Here is a 22510-nt window from a genome sequence, read left to right as displayed (position 1 = left end):
TTTGGTTGTCACTCGTCGATAATGGCGTCGCTGTTGGATAAACCTCGGCTTGGTCGGTTGCTATTATTGTCTCACAAGAGCAAAACAGTATAATCATATGCATGTTAGGTTATGTCTAAAAACGACAAAATGACTTCATTATTATAAGAATTTGTCCAGGAATAATTAAGAAAGTAAGTTCATTGCATATTACGCAGTACAATGCTTGCTATAGTGTCCAATTTGCATTTAATTTTGGATCTATATCGTTGATAAGGTGATGGAGTTAATGAGCTTATCGTCATCTTCATCATTTAAGCGTCCTCCGACGACCTTAACAAAGTCGTGTTTCCATTGTTCATATTCAAATTTCGAATTGTACATTCAAAAAACTCAAATTTAACTTTAAATAAAACATTATAACAATAACAATTCACAATATCAGAAATCATACCAAGCGTATAACCATCTTATGTACCCAAGTTCACTTAAAAATTTTGATTATTATTCATGTTATGTATGCACATTTTACATTAGGTGATTATTATTTAGATTTTCTTTTAATTTTCTGGTCAACACAACATTCTGCACTATGATATTTTTTTTCTAAAGACTAAAGGCCCATGCATCTCGATATCTTCGATCAATATGCAATTTTTGTTAAAAATGAAACGAAAAACTAATTTTAAATTGTTCTGTTTCAAATATATTTCATATCTAATCGATTCAGGCATTACTTCGCGAAAGTCCATTCTAAGTAAGAGAAGGACTAATATATAGCTACTTCCGCTTAACGGAAGCATAAGTAGCTATATATTAGTTCTTTTCTTACTAAATATATTTCAATTTCTCATTTTCTTCAATTTCAAAAGAAATCAGCGCATGCACTGACACTAACCATAAGAGATAAACAATTTTAATCACATATTTAATTATTTAACACCCAGGAAAAAGATTACTATAATTATTATTATTTACACCCTAAATGCTCAGTTCAGTCTAGTACATGCCGCACCATACCTCGGTTTCTTTTGGCCATGAATATTTAGAGCCCAAAAGATTAAAGTTAATCCTTTGTGTGGATGCATTAACTAACCTGATAACAGTTCCGAAGTGGTGGCGGTGGCTTTAAGCTTGGCGCGAGACATGTGCAGGCGCCGCCATGACAGCCCGTCGGAGGCATGCGCCGGCGTCTCCTCGTTCCACCCGGCGGCCGCAGCGGGCATAGTAAGCGCTACTTCACTCACACTCTGAAATCCGTAATTATTGTTATTTATCATCATTATGATGTCAGTGGGAAGACGCCCACCGCAAGGCACAAACCTCCCTCATACATCGCCACAATAACTGCATTAGCGCTGTCGGCGTTCAACGATTCTTCGCGACCTTAACTATATCGACGGTTTTCCTACGCACACTTCTTGGTCGCCACATGAGATCCTTTCGGCCCCAACAGCTTTTGGTTCCATGAGTCTAATTTCATAAGTAATATTAGGTAGCTAAAAGCATTCTTTCTTTCTTCTTCTTTTTGGCGGATGGATGACCGGTCATCTGCTGCCCGCATCCAGAGACTTTCCTCGACCTTTACTATGTCGTCGGTACATCTAGTTCTCAAAAACTTTTTTTTTTTTTTTATCACCAAACACTATTATTTTCTTTTCACCTGATTTGATATGGCCCTGCCTGCGGACTTTATATTTCTTTGGATTTATTACATATGTAACTAACTAATAAATCCCCATGGTAGTGGGTAAGTTATAACGCGCAGAAAATATGGCCAAACTGAAAAATCTGGTGTAGAAATAACAGATTGGCGACGTTCTACGTGTATAGAAGACCATGTTCTGGACGTCGGAAGACGTTGGATGTAAGCCGTATCCAACAAATTCTGTCCATGTCTAAAATAATGATAACCATGATATTTTCGGTGAAACCGGTAAATTAGTGTAACTAAGGAGAGTTCATCATCTCATATTAGCAACATTGTTAATAGACGTGTGACCTCCTGTTTATGTGATATAGATCGTTCAGATACCACTCAACTTTCAATACAAAGGAAATCTTTTAAGGAAATAATTTTGTGTTCAATAAAAACACTATTTTTGGCACATACCTATAAGAATAAATTGATGTTTCACCTGACTAATACGCAGTGTTACAAGTCGACAAAAACAATGATTAAATTACATAAATTGTGTTTCGAATTGCTTCCCGCCTACTTTAGTTAACAGAAAAAAAAAGATTTGATAGTGAATACTGGGATTCGGACATGAAAAAAATACAATATCGTCATTCAATTTTGTAGTATGAAAGTTACTAGCGGTTTTAGTAAAATTTGCGTCCTTATTAGTAATAATACCTAACAGCTTATTTCGTAAAAGTAGTAAAAATGTACGTCTGTAAGGCGGTGATAAACTAACCTTTATAGATTGACTGCACTGACAGGGGCTTTGAAGGTACCCAGGGCTCAACAGCACGGTGGTAGCCGTCGACTTGCTGGATAGCATTCCGTTGGGTGTCACGCTACCGTTGGGACTGCCACCACTCTTCTGGCACACGTAATCCAGACTGTGGGGCGGGCTAATCGAAATTGTCGGACTGTCTGTCACGCTTACCTTGAACCTGGGGACAAATAAAAATGAAATGAAGAATGCGAAGTTCATTTGTATAAATAAACATAAAAAACGTGACTTTTTATTTGGTACTGAATATGAAACTTTAGTAGGCGCCGTATTTGTGTTGTTAGTACTTTTGTCGCTGATGTAATTCTGCAAACTGTGGTTCCGTCCGGGCGTTTTTTTTATGGCCTCTATTGGGGACCTCTTGTACTCCCCTAATTGATTTTGAGACGGCATTAACATTTTTTTCAATAATTCTTTACAACCTTTTTATTTCTTCACTCTTATGTTATTCGTCATATGGTCTAACTTTTCTCTACTTTCATTCTATAATGCTCTAGCATTCCTATACACACTATCATATATATTATAATTTCCTTTCATGCATTGCCTCTCTACCTTCACCTCGTTCCTTGAATATCAGATTTATGTAATTATTACACTTTATTCGCTATTAGCTTTAATTTTATACTATTTTGTATTCTCATTTATCAGTTTTTCATTACACATATAGCAGATACGATTTTCAATTTTTTTTTCTATTACTTCTGTTTTATTTATGTCTCTCTATTTTGTTAGTGTTTCATATTTTTTTTTGATTACCACCTACTTATTTAATTATTAACCCGATCTGTTTTATTTATCGGTTTTGTTTATTTCCATTGTGTCCTCAACTATTGCCCTGCAGCATTTGAGGAACGCCGGCCTGTCTTGATGACTGATAATTTATGAGGCGATGCTGTCCTCACTGATCTTTTTACGCAACCATCAGGAGTATATTCAATGGAATCAGGCGTTACCTTGCGGAAGTCCATCCTAAGTAAGAAAAAGACCAATATTTAGTCACTTTTGCATATGTTACACCGATTAGTGCCAAACACACAGTGTAACACATACTCCTGAAGATGCCCCGGTTTAACGGTGACAGTTGTGTAATTCGCATTGTTTGCCGCATACGCATTTATCAGCGGGCTGGCGGGCGGTGTACTTTGTTTCACGACTGCCGCTGCATGTGCGGAAGTGGCTAAATATTGGTCCTTTCCTTAATCAGGAGTATAGACAGCATCAGTGAAATAATTTTATTGTGAAATGCCACGAAGTCGCAACTTATACGGGTTATTAGTTACAGGTTATTGTCACTGGAGGCATACAAGACCGGTTCTCAAGGTCTTTGGGGGAGGCCTATGTCTTGCTGTGGGCGTTTATCGGCTTTATTTTTTCAATTCTTTATTTTTTAATTTTTTTTTTAAATTCCTACATATTTGGTATAAGAACGTACGTACGATATCGTCAAACTGTATTCCTAGTTTGTTGACATGATGATGACTAGGGTGAAAGGTTTACAAGTGGCATCTGAAGACGTGGTGTGAGTAGACCGCATCTAGCAAGACCAACGATTTAGTTAAGGTTGCGGAAAGTCGCTAGATGTGAAAATCGCAAATCGAAAATTGTAAATAATAACAAAAAGAAACGGATGTCATATTATAAATATGGCTGACTATGTACTACAAATTTAATTACATAGATTATAACAAGTTTATGTAATTAAAATACGCGGATGAAGCCTCTGAGATAAACAGCTGTCAATGAATACAAAGATAATTGCTGCGACAGTGATTTTTCTCGTACTTTCAATAGTAGTCAAGTTTTTTTTACTGAAAAACTTGCTTTTATTGCATACGTACACATTGTTTATTAACTTCTTATTGTACTTTCGGACAAAAAAAAAATTAATATGCAATAGGCAAAAGAAGTACAAACGATGGTCATATAGCAAACGGCGAACTTTTCTAGACAAACAATTGATTGACTTTTACCAAGGAAAAACAGAGCAGGCAATCATCAAATGATAAAAAGGTTTTTTTTATTATTTTAACGGCCTCCGCTAGAGGGGGCCTCTCCCTCTCTCCTATCTATTATACAATATTTATGGGACAGGGCATTATAGTCTAACTATAATATATAACATCCTTAATAAAAATACTCATTTACTTTAATAATTAAACAATTTTTGCGTATTAACATAGGTTTGTTTTGTTTATTTTAGCTTTTTTATTTCACATTAGCGTTTTTTTTTCTATTCCTTTAATTTCTTACACGATCTGTACTATTTTCACCTTTATTCCTATTAATTACGTACTCAATTACTCTGCAACAATTGAAGGAGGCAAGCCTGTCTTCGTCGCTATCTATCAGTGAGGCGGTACTGTCCTTTTCATAGCAGGAGCTTGGAAACGCAACGGATAAAAAGGGTTGAAAACCAGAGATAAATAAATATTTAAATACAGGTTAGTTGGTTATAGAGGTAAAAGCTTTAGTGATCGGAATGTACAGCTCATTTGTTGTAACATAAAAACAATTCTATCCAAATATCATTAGTTGGTCAAAAAGTATCTAAAATTCGAATTAAATATTAAAATTAATTATTGTTTGCTATCTGTAATTTTAGTCTTTGTACTGCCAGAAATTAATATCCTGTCGCATTTAAAAATTGATGAAAAATTTATCAGAGTGGTTACTTATACAGGGATATTGGAAATAGGTATAAAAGTAAATATTTAAAAGTTTTTTTTGGATACGAGCTATGTATTCATCTGTTTAAAGCTTTTTAACTTTTAACCGATCATCCTGTATATATAAAAAAATACTATGACAATGCTTGGTTTATACACAGTCGAAATACAATATATATGTATTATATTAGGTTATAAGATGTGTATGATGATAAAATATTACAGTGTAAGTGAACCATTATTAGCCTTTTCAAAAAAGATTGATATGGCCTTTCTCAATGACTCGGATAACTGATATCACAAGCGCATAGCCTAAACAGTAAAAGATTTGTCTAGGAAATTTATTATATGTTTGAGAAATTCTTATTAAAGTTTCTCTATCGATCATTAACACCGAGCGTGAATGTGACTCAGGAAGTGGAACCGGTTTTTGAGATATGAAGGTGAAGAGAGAAAAATATCCCACCATATAAAACAGATAAAATTTATATATTTATTTATTTTGAAGTCATTGACATTTGTCAGATTTAAATATAACCTTTATATATAAAAATGAATGTGTATCTGTCGATGGATTCAAAAATCATACATCCAATCGCCGTGTAAAATTTGGTAATTTATTGTGTATAATTTCCGGGATTGACGTAGTTTTTTTTTACAATTCATGTTTTAGGTATCAAAATTGTTTTTTATTTAGATTTTTAATTAGATGCATAATACAGCAATGCGTGGTCGGGAACACCAAAAATATTAAAATAGTTAAACTTCTCTAATTACGAAGTACCACTATCATCTTAAGGAAATATTTAGAAAGTAGACTTAAACGAAGAAAGAAAATGAACCAGAGGATAATGTATTTTTTTCTCGTTTTTCTAGCTTTGTTTGGGGCGGGAACGTTATAATGCGGGTGTAAATATTTTTTATAGCTCTTTCTCCTTTCTTTCCTCTTATCTATTTACCTCATATCCTTTACAAAATCTTTTATTATTCACGTTCTGATCTTCTTTTTCCGTCTACATTCCAATTTACATTTTTTCTTATTTCGGAACATATATTTATTAATTTCTTTATTAACAATTTTTGTTTATAATTTATTATAATTTCTATTTATTATTTATTCATCGACACGGATAGTTAGCCTCTTTTTATTTTTATACATATATATTTATGTTTTGTAGTCGAGCCTCAAAATTAATAATTGTTTACTATATGTCTCCGCAGGTAGTACTGTCAGAATGTATAAGCTTGTCGCATTGCAATAGAAAAGTTGTTGTGATTATAAGAAGGAATTGTTAAGCAGTTGTATTTAGTTTGAGTGTTTTTCTATATATATATAAAGGTTGCTTAAAGTATTATACAATCAATAAATTTCTCAGTATGTTTTTCAGACCTTCGTGGTAGTTATCTCCGCCGTTGCATAAGGTATAAAAAATTGAGTAAATAATATATTACGACTTAATTTAAGCAACTGGAACCCTCGCGTTAAGTTCTAGATCTCAAAAGAAATAGTATAGCTATTATAGTGAACTATGAGAAGTTCAGTTAATTAATATTGAATATCCAGGGATTACCAGTGACTATAGCCTGGGTTTTTGCTGGATATTTAAGCCCTAATTTTGCAGTTCGTTCACTAACTTTACTATTTGAATTTGCGATTTGCTAGCGAATAGATATATATTTGCATGTCCGCATGGTAGAAAGGGATTAAATACTTTGATATTTGTAATAGGTTAAGGAAATTCAAGATAAAAACAAAAAAATAAGGAATTTTTAACTGTTAATAAAGATTGAGAATGAATTACTCTATTACTGTATCAAGGATATTGTACAAGAGACCTAAAAAAACTGTTTTGTAATAATATTGCTATAAAAAAAGCCGCTATATGTGAAAGTTTGTTTTTTAAACGTTTTTCCACATCACAGTTTTAGTTTGTTGTGGGCTTTTCTCAGATCAGGCTGTATTTAGAACCTTCTTTACTTTTAAGTTGATACATGCCAATAGTCAGTAGTTCAAGATAGTTTAATGTGATTTGTGTCTCTATTAAATTCGGCTTTTTTGTCATTCTTCTCATGAAGTACATAATTGGACATAAATGGAGGGACCATAATGTGAATAAATGAACATCTTTGAAAAACAAACATGTGACATATGTGTTGAGGTGAAAAACGTTCTAAACCTTGTATATTCTTAAAGAATAAAATACTTTTAAAATTTCTATGTGCGAACACTGCATCGTTTTCTAATCTCATCTCAGGATATGATACCGTCGGTGTATTACACTAATGTTTCTAATTAAACTTGCTCGAATAATAGCGCTAGTCGTAAATTGTACGCAGTGACAGATGATAGTGATCCCATACGACACACGACATACGGGCACGAATACTGACCGCAACTGACATGAATTATCAAAGATCAGTAAACACTGGCTTAACATGTGCCTGACATGCTTCGCTAGATGTCTAAAGTCATCTTAAACAAGTTTCGCGACACTGCTTGGTACTTAAATAGTAAATTTTTGAAAAAGCTATATTTGGGTTAATAATAATGACGATGACACCCGCGTTAAATGAACGGGAAAAAGTTTCCTGGTAAAACAGACCACAAAAAAAAGATGTTACGAGGAAAAAAATAATTATCAACATCTAAAAATATATTTTGTAGATCTTATTCTGATTATTGATACACTGCTTTTTCATCACCATCATCATTTCGGCCGATAAACGCTCGCTGTATGGCCATAATCACCACTATGACCGCTCCTGTGCTGCTCGCATCCAATGACTTCCAGCGACCTTGGCTAGCATTACCGCTTTTTGTTACAATATTATCAAGTTCTGTCATTTCGTCTCGTTTCCTTAACGAATATTTATCGTAGCAGGTTCATTTAATTAGTTTTCTATAATTACATTAAAAGTTTTAAGGGATTAGATTCACATTTTACACAAATTAATTGGTGAGTAATTACAAAACATATAGCTGTATTGTTATTATATATGCTAATAATGTTAACAAGTGTACTGTTCACGTATTCTTGAGTGGTTCATTTCGAACGGCCAATTCGAACTTTACACTTATTCACTCATGTTCGTTATCGTGTTACTTATAATTGTAATTTGCATCTTTACTTCAGTGTTGCTAGTTAGTTAAACAGTAAGGATACTATAAATTTGTAGAAAAATATTGTGCGTGTGGAAAATATTACACCAATCCGACTTACGGCAATTTTTTTAATACATCCAACTTTTTTTAGACGGTAAATATGTTCCTTAAAAATTTGTGACGTATGGTAAATTTGGGGACATGTTCCACAACTTTAAAAATTCGCGAAAGATAAGAAAACTCTAAATATTTTCACAAAAATCGTGTAAACGATGTAATAAATACAGTCCTGTTTTCGATGTAGGCACAGTGCAATCTATTTTGTCTCTGGGAACTTTGTCGGAAGCGACTAAACGATTATGCAAATTATCGTCTTGCTTCCCTAATGATTTTTGAATGTTGTAATGGCGAATATTGTCACAAAAGAAATGACTTGTCCAAACATAAATGAAACTATAATCTAAAATTAAAGATTAAAACATTCGTATTATATAGGTTTTTTTAAACCGAAACAAGACATCTTTATTACAAAAAAGCATATTTAAAAATACAAATAAAAATCAGTTTTCCAACTACTCATAGCTACTTTATAACAAGCGGGCATGTTTATTACGGATAATATCAAAATTGGCTCTTCGGTAACTTCTTCTCCCAGTGCTATTGTTTTTCATAGTGGTAGTAACGTATATTAGCTAAACGGGGGACCGTAAACCTAATAAGCCCATGGAACGAAGCAATGAGCGTTCATCAAAGCGATTTAATAACTTGGCCGCCTTTCAATCTGGTGAAATTGTGGTATGTAGCGGCCTGAGCCGAGGCTTTCCAGGGAGCCCTCGAGCTTCGCTATCTTAAAAGAGGTGTTAGGCTAAGTGAAGGGCACCTCGCATCCGTGGAATCTGCAAATGCGATTTGGGTAGCTGAGCAAGTTAGGTAAAAAAAAAACGAAAATGGGTGTTATGGTATTCTCCCTAATGTATTTTGTTGCCGTAAAGATCACTTTCTAGCACTATAAAAATTAGAACTAATTTTTTTTTAGGAATTCGTGTTAGAATTAACGATTCGTACAAAAAGGTGTATTTACTTTTAAAGCTGAACCGCGTCAATTCAAATGCGTGTAAAACCGTATAAAACAGGAGTTGGGGTATAATTATAAATCTATTATAATATGAAAAGCATACTTTACATATACGTTAATGTTTATTTTATTTATTTATGTATATTACTCCTCTTGCTACTACCAGTCCTCTTGCTCTGTCGTGATCAATTACAGTGACCACGTTATGGGAAGAATACAAGAAGAGCCCATTTTGAAATGCGCTCGATAGTATCCTTCGTTTATAAAGGACATGGACAATCTATTTACCGTTCTCTCAAAAGTAATTAAGTATTTTTTAATTCATTTATCATTATGAGTTACAGTTTTATAAAAGTTATAATAAGAAACAACTATGATTTATATTTGCAGTACCAAAGTTGACTTCGAATAAAAACATTATCATTATCAGCTGATACCACTGTAAGGTATAGGCTTCCACCAAATATCATCATAATGATTGGTCTTGCGCTGCATGTATCCAATGATTTTCCAAAAAAATAAAAAACAAGCTAGGGCATTGAACAAAGGAGTTTTTAGATTTAATACACTCGTTACGATGGCCAGTTATAGAATAGGAAATACCGTTGTGAATTCGTTTATAGAAAACATCTCATTAAATAAGTGCACGGCTTTGAATTTTGTTTGTCAATATTTCTATGAGATTTTCAAGTACATTGTTATGCAAATTGGTAACGATACGGGTTTTCTGAGTTTTTCCTACGGTAACGAGGAAATGTACTCGTGCCGAGTGCTTTACCATAATATTTAATCGTGGTAATATCCTGTACATCGTTGTTATTCTAACCTGTTTTATACATATGTTTCTATTTGTTCATTTTCCTCATTTTATGTTAAGTATCCATATATTTATCTGATTATATGCAATCCGACAATAAATAGAAAAATTTATAACATCGATTATTTTTTTAATATTCGATACATTTTTACTAAGATGTTTTATTCGTAATTTTGTAAATCAAACCTAAATATTATAATTAAAACAGTAGGAATAACGTTTGGTAGTAAGTATTGAAGTCCATCTACATATATAACTGTGACGCTTCAGAAATAAGTCCGTCCAAGATTAAAGCGTTAGCTTATTACAGAAAGCACTTTACTAGTGGAAAAATCCCAAGATTCGAATGCGCGAGTGAGACAACACTACACCTTCTTTTGTATAAGTAGAGACAGCGAAATGTTATTTTTATTAACAGATAACTAATTAACCTGCCTTTATAGCCCCCATAGCGAAAAATAACCCGGGTCTAAAGACTTGTGGTCACTATTCGAGAACCTTTCTTCCTCAATAACTATTGGCAAATGAATAAATGTTGGGCGTGTGCCCACTGCTACTTCAGACAAGCAATTCTTCGAGATACGTCATTTCTGATTCGATCTGGCAGCAAGAGTAATATTCGCATATATTTATGTTAATATTTTTGGTTGGCCGTAAATTATAAATTAAAAAAAAAATAGGACGTAGATTAAAAAAAGTATATTTTATTTCTTATCACACTTTGTTTTCAAGTCGAGATTGCTACTTGTTTTTGGTTCTATTCCCTATCAAGAATAGGAAACATCGCTAGCAAACATAAAAACAAGGTTAATTGCTGTTCACATGTACAGAGACTTCCGCCAATTTTCTATGGTTTACATGAATTTGTATAAGAAAGAAAACATCATTATATAAATAGAAAATGGTTTCTTGAATGTTTTTATTTGTCGTATAAACATTTTAGATTTGATTGTTTGAGCTGAACTTGTAATATCGCGGTGTAATTAAACTAAAATGGTACTTCGTTGTTAAAGTATGTATAGCGAGTAACTTCTGCTGTGACAATGCATACCAATATCTAAGGGCAACTTCGTATGTAAATTACGAAATGCTGTCGATTGAACCATAACTATAGTTTTTTAAAAAAATAATAAACATTGTTATTTCATCCCGTTCCAGTTTAAAATATCTTTAATCGAGCAGGCATTTACACGCACTTTTGAATAGTCAATTATTTTAACGTTATAGATAATATGCCTCCATTGTCCATAATAATGATTTGCTGAGAACAGCCCGCTAGAAACTTATGAAAAATAAACAGAAAACAAAAAATCTTTTATTTCACGTATATTTAGCAGTATACTTTTGTTCGTAACTTTTAATGTCAATATATAATGCATGCATATGCTTCTAAAATATATGTGGAAATCGGGATGCAGGGATTTTAAAAAAAGAACTCCTAACTTAAACTGCGCAAGCTCCATCGTCGTTCAACTATCGTCTGTCTCCCTTCCTCTTTCACCCCTCTCGCTTGCACGATCTGACGTTCCTATTCACGCATGCTATAACGCTCCATTTCACATACATATGAATATTTTTTAATATTCAGTAACATATACATATATCGCTCCGATAACGTATAATATTTAGTTGTCCATAACTTCGTATAGCAGTAAGTTTAGTGTAATTTCAAGCAATGGTAGCTCAGCGGTAGATGTCTATGACTTGCAATAGTAGGTCGCGGGATTGATTCCCGGGATATGATCTTAACTAATTCATACTTTGTGCTTTAGTTATAAAGGATCGCCACTGCTCATAAACAAGTTTCCAGAGGACAGTCAGTAGCGTGCTTTGCGTAAAATAATACCACACTGCGATCGCAAGTCCACTTGCTAAAGGGGGGCGATTATGGTATTTTCCCCCGATAGACATTATTAGGGAAAGCCCATGTAGTGGCTAACTACGGGCTAAAAAAAGAATATCGTGTATCTTAATGAGTATTTAAATTTTAGAAATTATTCTTGCTAATGAATGTGGCTCATAGAATTAACCAACATTACATTCTTTATAGTAGATGTCCAAATTAGATTTAAATGTAGTCGATAATCAATGGAAATTTAAAAAAAAAATTGAAAGACGTTTAACTGTTACTATTTATATTCTAAGCTACAATAAAAAAACCTTTGTTTATTATTAAAGTGTTAAAATACATTTAAACTACTAAGATGATGCTAAATTTACATGAAGTGGTTTAAAATTATTATGAATTATGTGTTGTTACATTCCATAAAAGTGATTCAAATTAACTATGTACTCGATGCAGATATGGGGTGGGTTACTTCGACATTTCAACCTTTTTGTTAACGATTTTCAAAAATGTGATTTACATTATATCGCTTTTTATCATAACCATCAGATACTATGAAAAAAGTAGATTAATAGGGGCGGTAGAGGTTATATAAAAGATTTATTTTATAAAAGAGTAACGTCTTCTGTAACATTATATGACTGTGCCTTTCAAAAACATTTTTCAACTTATATTTATTAAAAGTTGTGTTACATGGAGACTATGTTAGTATTTATTTATTTTTACTTAAAAACATTTCAATCTGTTAAAAGAAATATAGCTTTGCTTTTAAGTGAATCCTGATAAGCGTGTACAGATTTCTCTGAAAGCGGAACGTCGAAATCAAATTGTAATCCGAAATACATTCTCTCACTTCGCTTCACACGTGTTAAAAAAGAAGTAAAATAAAAGGAAAACTTTTTATCGATTCAAAGAACCTACCGTTGACATCCATTTCCCATGTCGTGTTAGTCACATTATAATCAATATCAGATATCAGATATCCTTACTTGGGTGTAGTTCCGCTTTCATAGCTCGGTGGCTTGCCGAAACAAGGGTATGAATCACTGAGGCCGAGGCTCTTAGGCCTGAGCTCGTGCCTGTGACGGTGAGCTTTGTGCGATCTCTCGTAGATGTGGTCGGTAGTGTGGTACCTTTGCAGAGTTCGTGGCCGCGCCTTCCCGCTCGGGGTCTGCGTGCATTGGTCGACGCGACTCGCGTCTTCCACGCTCGTTACGTAGCTAGCTTCTGATACCTGTAAAGATCGAAAACTTTATTTGTTTCTGTACTTTAGACTGTTCCTAGCAACCGTTGGAGGCGTCGAGGTTCGGTTCTTCTAAATTATTTGAGTGAGTACCTCCTTGAGGGGCCGTTAATTAAATACGATTATTATGAAAAGGGAGAGGGAATCGCCCAGCGTGACCATGACTACTTGATGTCATGGAGGGATGTTGGTGTCTAAGATGGTTCGGATTCTACGATTAATTTGAATAGTAATTATTTACGAGTTAAAAAACAAAATTAAATACGTCAAAATTAATTAAATAGGGATTATGGCTTGTATTTTTTTTATTAAAGATTCAAAAAAAAATTCAAAGAGTTATGTTTTATAAAGTCAGTTGTAAATAGAAAAAAACGGCCATGTTAGTTTATTAAAGGATTGTTTATTTAATGATGTTTTTTTTTAATTTTAACTAAATATTAAGCAGTGATTTTTGTTCATTAAAACACCGTAAGAAATATAATTAGTACGTAGGAAGTTTTAATTAAAATAAATTCAAAATGCAGACCTTTTTTAACCATATAATTTTAAGGTGATTATCACGCAGTCGCGAATAACAAACATTCATGAATATTTATCAAATGAACATGGTATTGTATTTTGAAGTGTAAAACTTTTTCTGTGTTATTAGAATTTAATGTTAATTTATTTTTGTGTTATTAAAATGTATAAATAAATAAATTCAAGTTCAAAGTATCTATATTCAATTTTATTAAATTATTTTAACACTGTAAGCTACCACCGGCTAGTGAGGCATTTTTGCTGAGAACAGCCGGCCAGAAACTCAAAGATAGAGACAGAAAAATATTTAATATAAAGTAATACGTCATTCACGTTAATACAAGTTAAATAATGCATTTTAAAACTGCTAGATGACAAAGCAGTAAAATAACAAAAAAAAAGTTAAAACACTAGTCGTAAACGATCCGTGACATGAGCGCTGAATGTGGGAAAAACGCGTGCCTCTCCGTCATTTCCCTGATTGTTGAGAACGTTTAATGTGCAACATTGACAATGGCATTCTCGAGGCAGCGTGGGCACGATGGCCATTAAACTTAGGCTGTAAAATTATTTTATGTTACTCGAATACGTCTGGGATATAATTTTTAATAGTTTAAAAAATATAGTTTTACAAGCCAGCCGTCGATAAATAAATAAACAAATTTCAATTCACTTCACGTTATATCAATCTGTGTATTTGCAGGTGTTGTCCTCGCACATGTCAATCAAATACCTCCGTTTATTCTTTATTTTCAGTTATATATTCAGAAAACGTTTTCTATTTACCGTCGAGTTGTAATGGATATCATGTGGCGTATGATAGTAGTTTTGTTTCAAAATAAAATAAGATAAATAGAACGTCACCATGGCGATATTCGGACAGGCCTAAATCTCGTAGTGGACTTCTATCTGATGATATAATCCTGATGATGATGAAATAGAGCGTATTAAAAGATGTATAAATCTATACCGGTTGGAGGCTCCTTCATCTATTTCTGAAAGTCATGCAGTGATTTTTGATGTCGGAGTCGAAAGGTTCTCTAGTAGCGACCACGAAACATGGCGTGGGTAGGATATAGTCAGAGTCACGAAAGGTCACTGGATGTGGGCAACGGAAACCTATGCATTGCAGTAGGTGTCCTTGGGCTAGGATGATGATGAAGCTGAAGTTTTCGCTTTGAAAAATACGAAATAAATTTGCTGAGTTAAGGAGTCATAATGAAAATAAAGGCAAACGATGCGCAGTTCCATATTCTATATTTGAAATAAAGTCGGGTTACCAGAAGAAGATAGAGATGTCGCTTGCCTCAGTCTTTGACAGTCCACTCGGACGTTATGTCACTCTAAGACGCACTTTTTCCTTTGTACGATAATGGCGCCATTATTATTATTCAAAATAATGAAGTCAAAGTTTGTTTATATTATTTTACTTCTACGTTGTAATTTTATAAATTTGGAAACTAAAATTTTCTTGTTTTTTGCAAATATCTTTATTTGACTCTTGTTTGTGTAAAAGATTAAATAATGATAAAATTGAATAAATTATGAATAAGTTTCTGCCAAAATAATAATTATTTAGTTTTTGTCTTCACTTTATAGTTGGAAATGATATTTCAGTATTAGTTTATCAAGGATAGATTAGGGTAACCTATGATAAATGGCTTCCACGTCCGTGCACAAACGTAAGGGACTAAACAAGATTACTTCCTCTCGGAGAATAGACGACTAACTTACGGAGAAATAGAATAATTAACAATTTAATAGGTATTAAATCACATAAAGTGGGTAATTTATTTTTTGTAGAAAAGTTTTAAAAAGGTGAATATATAGCACATTAGTCAGCAAAAAGCTTTAAAATGTTCACTCTGAAACTACTTTATAAAAACTAATAACTTCTAGCTTTACCGTCTACACGGATAAAGTAAACGATAATTAGTTTTATATGTACTTTTTTGAAAAATGAGTCATTAAGCCCTTCATTATTTTTGAAACCGTTTATATTTCGATACCATACATAAACAACAGCAGAAAAGCTGAACATTCACTTCTCCAAAGCTTTTAGAACCATAATTAATCATTATGTATATCTATAACAGTGGATGGGACTTCTAGCTTACGAAAGTCGATAGAAAATAGTGCGTGTCAGAATTTTAAAATTTAGATACAAAATTTCTTTGTTTTTGTGGGATTGCTGATCTGCTGAGAAAACCTTGCCCGAAACTCAACAGCTGCTTTTTTTAGTGAAATTTAACATTTAACAATTTTTGACTTGTATTTTATTTTAATTCATTTTTAGAGCAGAAGAAACAAACCACTTGGGAATAAATTTGTGCTATTAGATATGACATTGAATTAAAATAAAATCAAAGTCTAAAAAAGGAATGAATAAAAGAAAACGAAACGATGTAGTATTATTCATTGTTAAATTCAAATTCAATTTAGAATATTTTTATTTAAGTAGATAACTACTAGAGCTTTTGAATCATCGATTATTTTAACTTAATAAGTAATAAGCTACCACCGACTTGGAACGCTCTATATATCTATTGCCGGCCAAACGCTGATCTATTGCCGGCCAAAAATTCAGCAATCGCTCTTTTTAAATGAAATTTAACCATTGAACAATATTTGATGTGTACATTATAATATCAACCATGTAAATGAGTTAATACGCCGAGTTCCACGCTTCTTGATCTACCAGAAACTCTTAAATGCTATAATGAAATAGAATGATATACTTTTAATTTTAGTTTTAAAACTAAGACAAAGAAGGGCTAAGGTATCTTGTGGAACTTTATTATATATGGACCCATGAATAATTCATTAAATTGTTGAAGGTAAAATTATTTTATTTTATTGTATTTATCGCGTGTCTACTATTTTATTTTTTTAAAGAGGATTTTAAACTATGATGCATAAATAATATGTTATTAAATAAGTATTGAGAAACATCCGTTAGAATACTAATTTTCTTGATAATTTCTCAGGGAATCTCTAGCTTTTAAGTTAGCTCGAACAGCACTTTTTTTGCAATAAATATAAAATTAATCCACCACCGCGTCCAAATAAAATGATATGAAAATCTCTAAAAAAATGTACGTGCCGAATAATTGGCCGAGATAATTAATGCCGATTTTGCATACCGCGGTATCAAGTGCTTCTTGGATTGTGTTTTAAATTCTGTATAAACAAGTGGGCTCTGAAACTGCGCTTCGTTACTCATAACGTAAGTTACGTAACTACGTATAATTACTGAAATTACAACTGAGACTAACCACTGCAAAGATGGGTTACCATTGAATACGTTTTGTGCTCTTTCACGATATTACGAAAACATATTACGCAATTCATTTATAATTATTAACAGTTACGCATATTTGCTAAATTGTTGATGATGGATGTACTGCGTAGTTTTTTGAACTTAATACAAATATTAATGACAAAAACTAAAATTCGTAGTTATATAATACAAGAAAAAGTCAAAGAATATCAGTATTTATTAAAAAATACTTCTACCTTTTGAATTCGTTTTTTAAACACGCAAGTATTGAAGTCCCGATTCGTCAGTTCATAAGATTTAAAATTAGAGCAACTAATCTTTTTAAAATCCATTTTCTAATTATTTATTTTGGATACTATAATATACAGGTTGTCTGGTGGCAGATTTATGTTTTTAAACACGATTATGTAAAAATGTAATAAAAGTTGAGGGGGGAAGGTGGTGTTGTTGGAATTGGAAGAAAATGGATTTGAATTTATAAGAAAATATTAGTTAAGAAATCAGCTCCTCTGAATCAAGTTTACTGCAAGTAGTGCCGTAGGACATGTTATTTAAAAACCGAAATATACATTTCTATTTTATCGATCAAAATTTTTATTAAAGCTATGTGACAAATATTACATTTTAAATTAAATTATGAAAACATAAATCTACCACTGGACACCCTATGCAAGACTTGATATGCTATTAAAAAAACATTAAAGCAATTGTTTTTTATTAACTAGTGCTACGAAAAAAATTTACACTAGTTCCTATTCTGTTTTTTAAAAATAAAATCATAGATTGGGATTGAACTTCAATGTCTAATACTTTGTCACTTAAAAAGATAGTGTCAGACATATTTCTAGAGTAAATCGCGAAATAAATGCGTTTCTTAATTGAATTGCTCGCTGTAACTGTTAATTTTTCTTTTTTTTTATTAATCTATTGATTCGAGCGGTTGATTGATTTGAGCGGTAAATAGTATGTAAAGAAAATAGTATAATATACTAAATATATAATGCGGCACTAACTACAACATGCGTTGTTATCGTCGTCTTTAACCCCATCGCAACGCCCTCTGCAAGGCATAGGCCTCCAAAGATATCATATATAGCAGGCGGGTTCGCGATCGCAGTGTAGTGTTCTGGTACGCAGAAGACGCAACAGAGTATATAATTAATTCACAAAGTAGATGTATTTCAGTTTGTATGCTGAGAATCGTACTCGCGACATACGATCGCAAATCTCAGTCCTCTGTAGCTGGGCTATCACTGCTCAACAACATGTAATTAAAAATAACAAAAGAAAATTGTATGTTAAATAAAAAAAAGTATTATCTGGTCCAACATCAAAAAAACAAAAAGAAAATCAATAAACGTCTTCATTACTAGTCTCCAGACAAAGATTTTGTCTTAGCTATGAGTAATCAATTAAAAACTTAAACCAAACTGTCAAACGCGCGAAGTTCAAAGCAAACTGTCAAACGCGCGAAGCTCTTGACGAACTGTCAAATGCGTAGTTTCATTAAATATAACGAATAAAACATTTTCTGAATTTTTTATCTTTTTATTCATTAAATTTTTCTGAAAGTTTAAGTTTCTGTGGAATTTTATAATTTTTTCTTAAACCAAATTTGCAATGTATTACGAAATTTTAAGAAAAATTAAATGTTGTCGTTAAAGTCTATTTATAATTATTACGTCGCCAAGGGAAATAGATTCATTTACTTTTTTATATAAATATTACCCTGCTATAATAAAACAAAAAATCTGGTCATCCGAATAGAATGCCGACTACAAGTAAATTGTGTTGTATTAATGTAGGAAATCAACTTAAAATGTTTTAGTAACAATCTATTTACAACATTACCACTTATTTTTTCTATACGTATTTATTTAGTTATTTACAGTATTAACCTGTTATATTTTTAAATTTAAAATGTAGCTGATATGCTTTAGATGAGGCATTTGTCGGAAGATAAACTGAAAATATTTAACGACCGATTGCCGATATTAATTTAATGTTATTATTATTAAGGTTATTATTTGTAATGAAGTCTTCTTTACTGTCAATTTATTTTAGTTACAAACGCACTACCTTTTTATACTTATATAATTCATTCTTATTCTTGTAGTCTGGAAGAGATCACTCTTAAAGATAAGACCGCTTAGTTTTACACTATATGTAGTAATAAAAATTTTAAGTTATGTTAATATCTTTTGTACATACTGATGTTAAAGTGTTATCTATTTATTTATATAACTGATAAGGCTTATTTATATAGTAAAAAATAGGTTTTTATGCCAGGAATTTTTTTATGCGCCGCTATCTATAAATGAATAAACGGTTTCTTAATTCATAATTTCAAAAGTTAAGAATAAACATTATTTTTAAGTTTTATCATTAACTGCGGAATAATTTCCGATGTAGAAAATATTATAAATTCTTATGGAAAATAGTTCCAGGTAAACTGATTTTAATTTTAATAGGTATCATATGTATTGTCATTTAAAAATTGTATTGGTTATCTTAGAAATATTTTTTTAAACACACTAAAAATTATACCTGTTTCATTATGATTTCTGTCGTAGTTTTATTTTATAATTATTCACAAAATAATCGGTACCACACCATTAAAACACGTTTTATATTTTAACCCATAAAGTTTAAAAAAATTGTAATGTCATTCAGGATCATGGCAATGATTTGTAATGTCCCGCGACGGTCGGCGGGAAAATTGACATTTCGAGCGACCGCACTAGCTCCCGCAACAAATGGAAAATAACAACTGTCTGTCCTACGCTGCAATCGACAATATAAAATAGTCGACATTTGAGATGTTTTACCGCAAGTGACGTGTTTGCACCGATGATATATTTTCTATTAGATTTTCCATTTGCTAGACATAGGTTATCGTTGAATCTATGTAACACTATTTATAATTATATACAAATAAATGTGTAAGTATTAAGTATGAAAACAAATTAAATTATGCTGCATGCATTTTACAAAATATCTTTTTACTGGATGAATTAAATGTACAAAATAATATATTATTTTTAGGTAACATTTAAGTTATTAGACGAACAAATATTCCTTAATTAGGCATTTTATATATGTTTCCATTGAATACTATGTTATTTTGGCCACATCGCCCTCGTACATCCAGAAAATTTCCACAAATTATTGCTATTGGGGAAATCGGACGGTAAAAGAACACGTGGGCGATCACTTACCCGCATAACAAGTCAAATTAGTCACTGGACTCCCTAGTATTGTTGACTTAAGGTAAGCAGAACATAGGATTATATGGAAAGAGTTTGGCATTGATAATTATTTTAAAGGCGTTGCAATATGGACACTATCTTCAGATGTAAAGAGACGACAGAAGAGAAGAAAAAATAACATAATTTATTGCGACATATAGTTTTATTTTTAAAGTGATATATCAATAAAATAATGTATATTATATAAAACGATTATTTTGTCATTAATATTAATAGATATAGGTTTACAAAACTAACGGAAAACGAAACATACATAAATTATTAAAAGGGATTCGCTATAGTATTACCATTTGACAAAGGTGACATAAAAATTTTATAATTCTGTAACAAGTTCTGAGGATTGATAGTTGCATTAATATAAAAAAATAATCGGTCACTATACATGTTCCCATTTATTTGTTCAGTAAAAACCCGGCGCATTCTTACATTATGCATTACGTAATTGCATTGGTTACTTAAAAACTACTTAAGTATTATAACTAAGCATAAATATGAGTTTGAATAAGTAATGTTTTTATTGCACTTGTATAAGAGGTATCACAATTATTACAATCAACTTTTAATAAAAAATTAAAAGAAGAATAATGGCAAAACTAATAATATATTTTATTATCCTGTATCCTCTCACACTATACATTCATAGATACGATTGGTTGAGCCTTTGTTACACATTCCACAAATCCAATTTTTACAAGTGATGCAACAAAACCAATAAGCATAATGGCGGTAGAATTAAGTCACATCTGCAAATGTAACAGAGGTTGTTGTTCTTTTTGTTCTTCTTACCTCTTATTCACCTTTTGTGAAACTCGTTCTGTACCACGTGTACAGAACGAGTACACCATATTTTGGCACGCTGCTAAAGAAGCCCCAAAACTGTCAAATTTTCCCTTGCTGATAAAGTAACTCCGTTTTTCGGTAGTCGATTGCTACTGTATTTTATATCGACTAATTTATATAGTGTGATTGGTTATAGGTGTAAAACGGTGAATGAATAGTTCATATGCTTACAATTATTACTTGGCTTTTATATAGAGTAAGAAAAAGCGGATTACTACAAATTAAAATTAATCATTGTTTACATCTGGCCTGTTACGTTCCAATGGACTTTTAGTGATCGTTTTATGCAGTGATTAAAAAAAGCTTTTACAGCCATTACCAATTACGCTGTATATTAACCGAGATTGATAAATTAGAAGAACTGAGACTCTGTCTACCAGCCTCTGTCATCTCTCACAATCTCCACCTTTCTTCATATGATTACTAATTTTTACGTAATTTGTTCTCGCTAAAAAAATGCAGATGAGGAAATCAAAACTTCATCCAAAGAACAAAGAAGGACTTAATTTTTTGTTTTAATTGTACATGAAAAGGATAATTTATACAGATATAATATTTAAGCATATGAAAACCTTTTACTTTGTAAATTATTACTTTGTTAAGCGCCATAGAAATAAATAACTTCTCTATCACAATAAGATCATAAGTCATATATGTAATAGCGTATTCTTTAATAGAATATTAAGACATTTATCAATCAATTTATCTTTTGTCTTGTGTTGAACAACCATAAATATTTCAAATCTATTACCTCTTTATGGACAATAGGCTATTAGTGGCTATGGTCACTTGGGAGTTGTATATTCCTTGCCGATTTTATTTCACTTTAATAGCGGGAAAAATATTGTTATATAGAATTACAGTACATTGATCTTAAAATTACCCGTGACATGTTCTGAATATTAAAACAGAAGGGAACTTACAATCTGATGCCAAAAAGGATGGAAATCCCTTGTTCAAATTATCTGATGCTTGGTTTTCCTGTCTCGTCGTAACATATTTTTTAGGTTCTCTGACATTATTCCGACAGCCATTTAAACGACGGAAGTTGGCCGACAAACACATGACAGAAGTGACATTTTGACGTCATTGTCAATGAATTTTAAATTTGATGAAGTAATATAATTGTTTTAGTAAAAATAAACCCCTCCTAAACTATGTATGTTTTAGGAAAAACGGAGATTTGTCATGTTTGGTGACGTCTGCTTATTAAATATAATATTTGGGGCCTTTCAGTAATTACGTAAATTGTTATGTTTATAATAAGCACAGCTGTGTTAAAAAGACTTGTAGAAAAATAGTTTTGTATCACTAATATTTACTTATATATGATTGTGATTTGTAATTCTTTAATTATTTTAATTAAGTGTGTGTTATTGTCATACGATATCTCATACTACTGGAACGT

General features: G+C 32.0%; 1 protein-coding gene across 3 annotated transcripts in view; it reads right to left on the bottom strand.

Moving 5' to 3' along the window:
• LOC137924172 (calcium release-activated calcium channel protein 1-like) overlaps window positions 1–22510 on the bottom strand; it is a 60671-nt gene that overhangs the window by 5408 nt on the left and 32753 nt on the right. The window contains exons 1-4 of one of the 3 annotated variants that reach the window (XM_068767532.1): window positions 19541–19625; window positions 12941–13185; window positions 2400–2601; window positions 1076–1229 (exon numbers count right to left, since the gene is read on the bottom strand). In XM_068767532.1, coding sequence (XP_068623633.1) covers window positions 1076–1229; window positions 2400–2601; window positions 12941–13185; window positions 19541–19549 — 610 coding nt within the window. In that variant the 5' untranslated portion in view covers window positions 19550–19625. Of the gene's footprint in view, window positions 1–1075; window positions 1230–2399; window positions 2602–12940; window positions 13186–19540; window positions 19626–22510 lie in introns of those variants that run through there. The other 2 variants (XM_068767533.1, XM_068767531.1) reach the window with 2 other exon arrangements.

The sequence above is a fragment of the Battus philenor genome, unplaced genomic scaffold, assembly GCF_028537555.1.
Source record: "Battus philenor isolate CCGP_79_NKW_IND1 unplaced genomic scaffold, ilBatPhil1.0.hap1 SCAF_23, whole genome shotgun sequence".
NCBI classification, from domain to species: domain Eukaryota; kingdom Metazoa; phylum Arthropoda; class Insecta; order Lepidoptera; family Papilionidae; genus Battus; species Battus philenor.
This window is presented reverse-complemented; position numbering and strand designations above follow the sequence as displayed.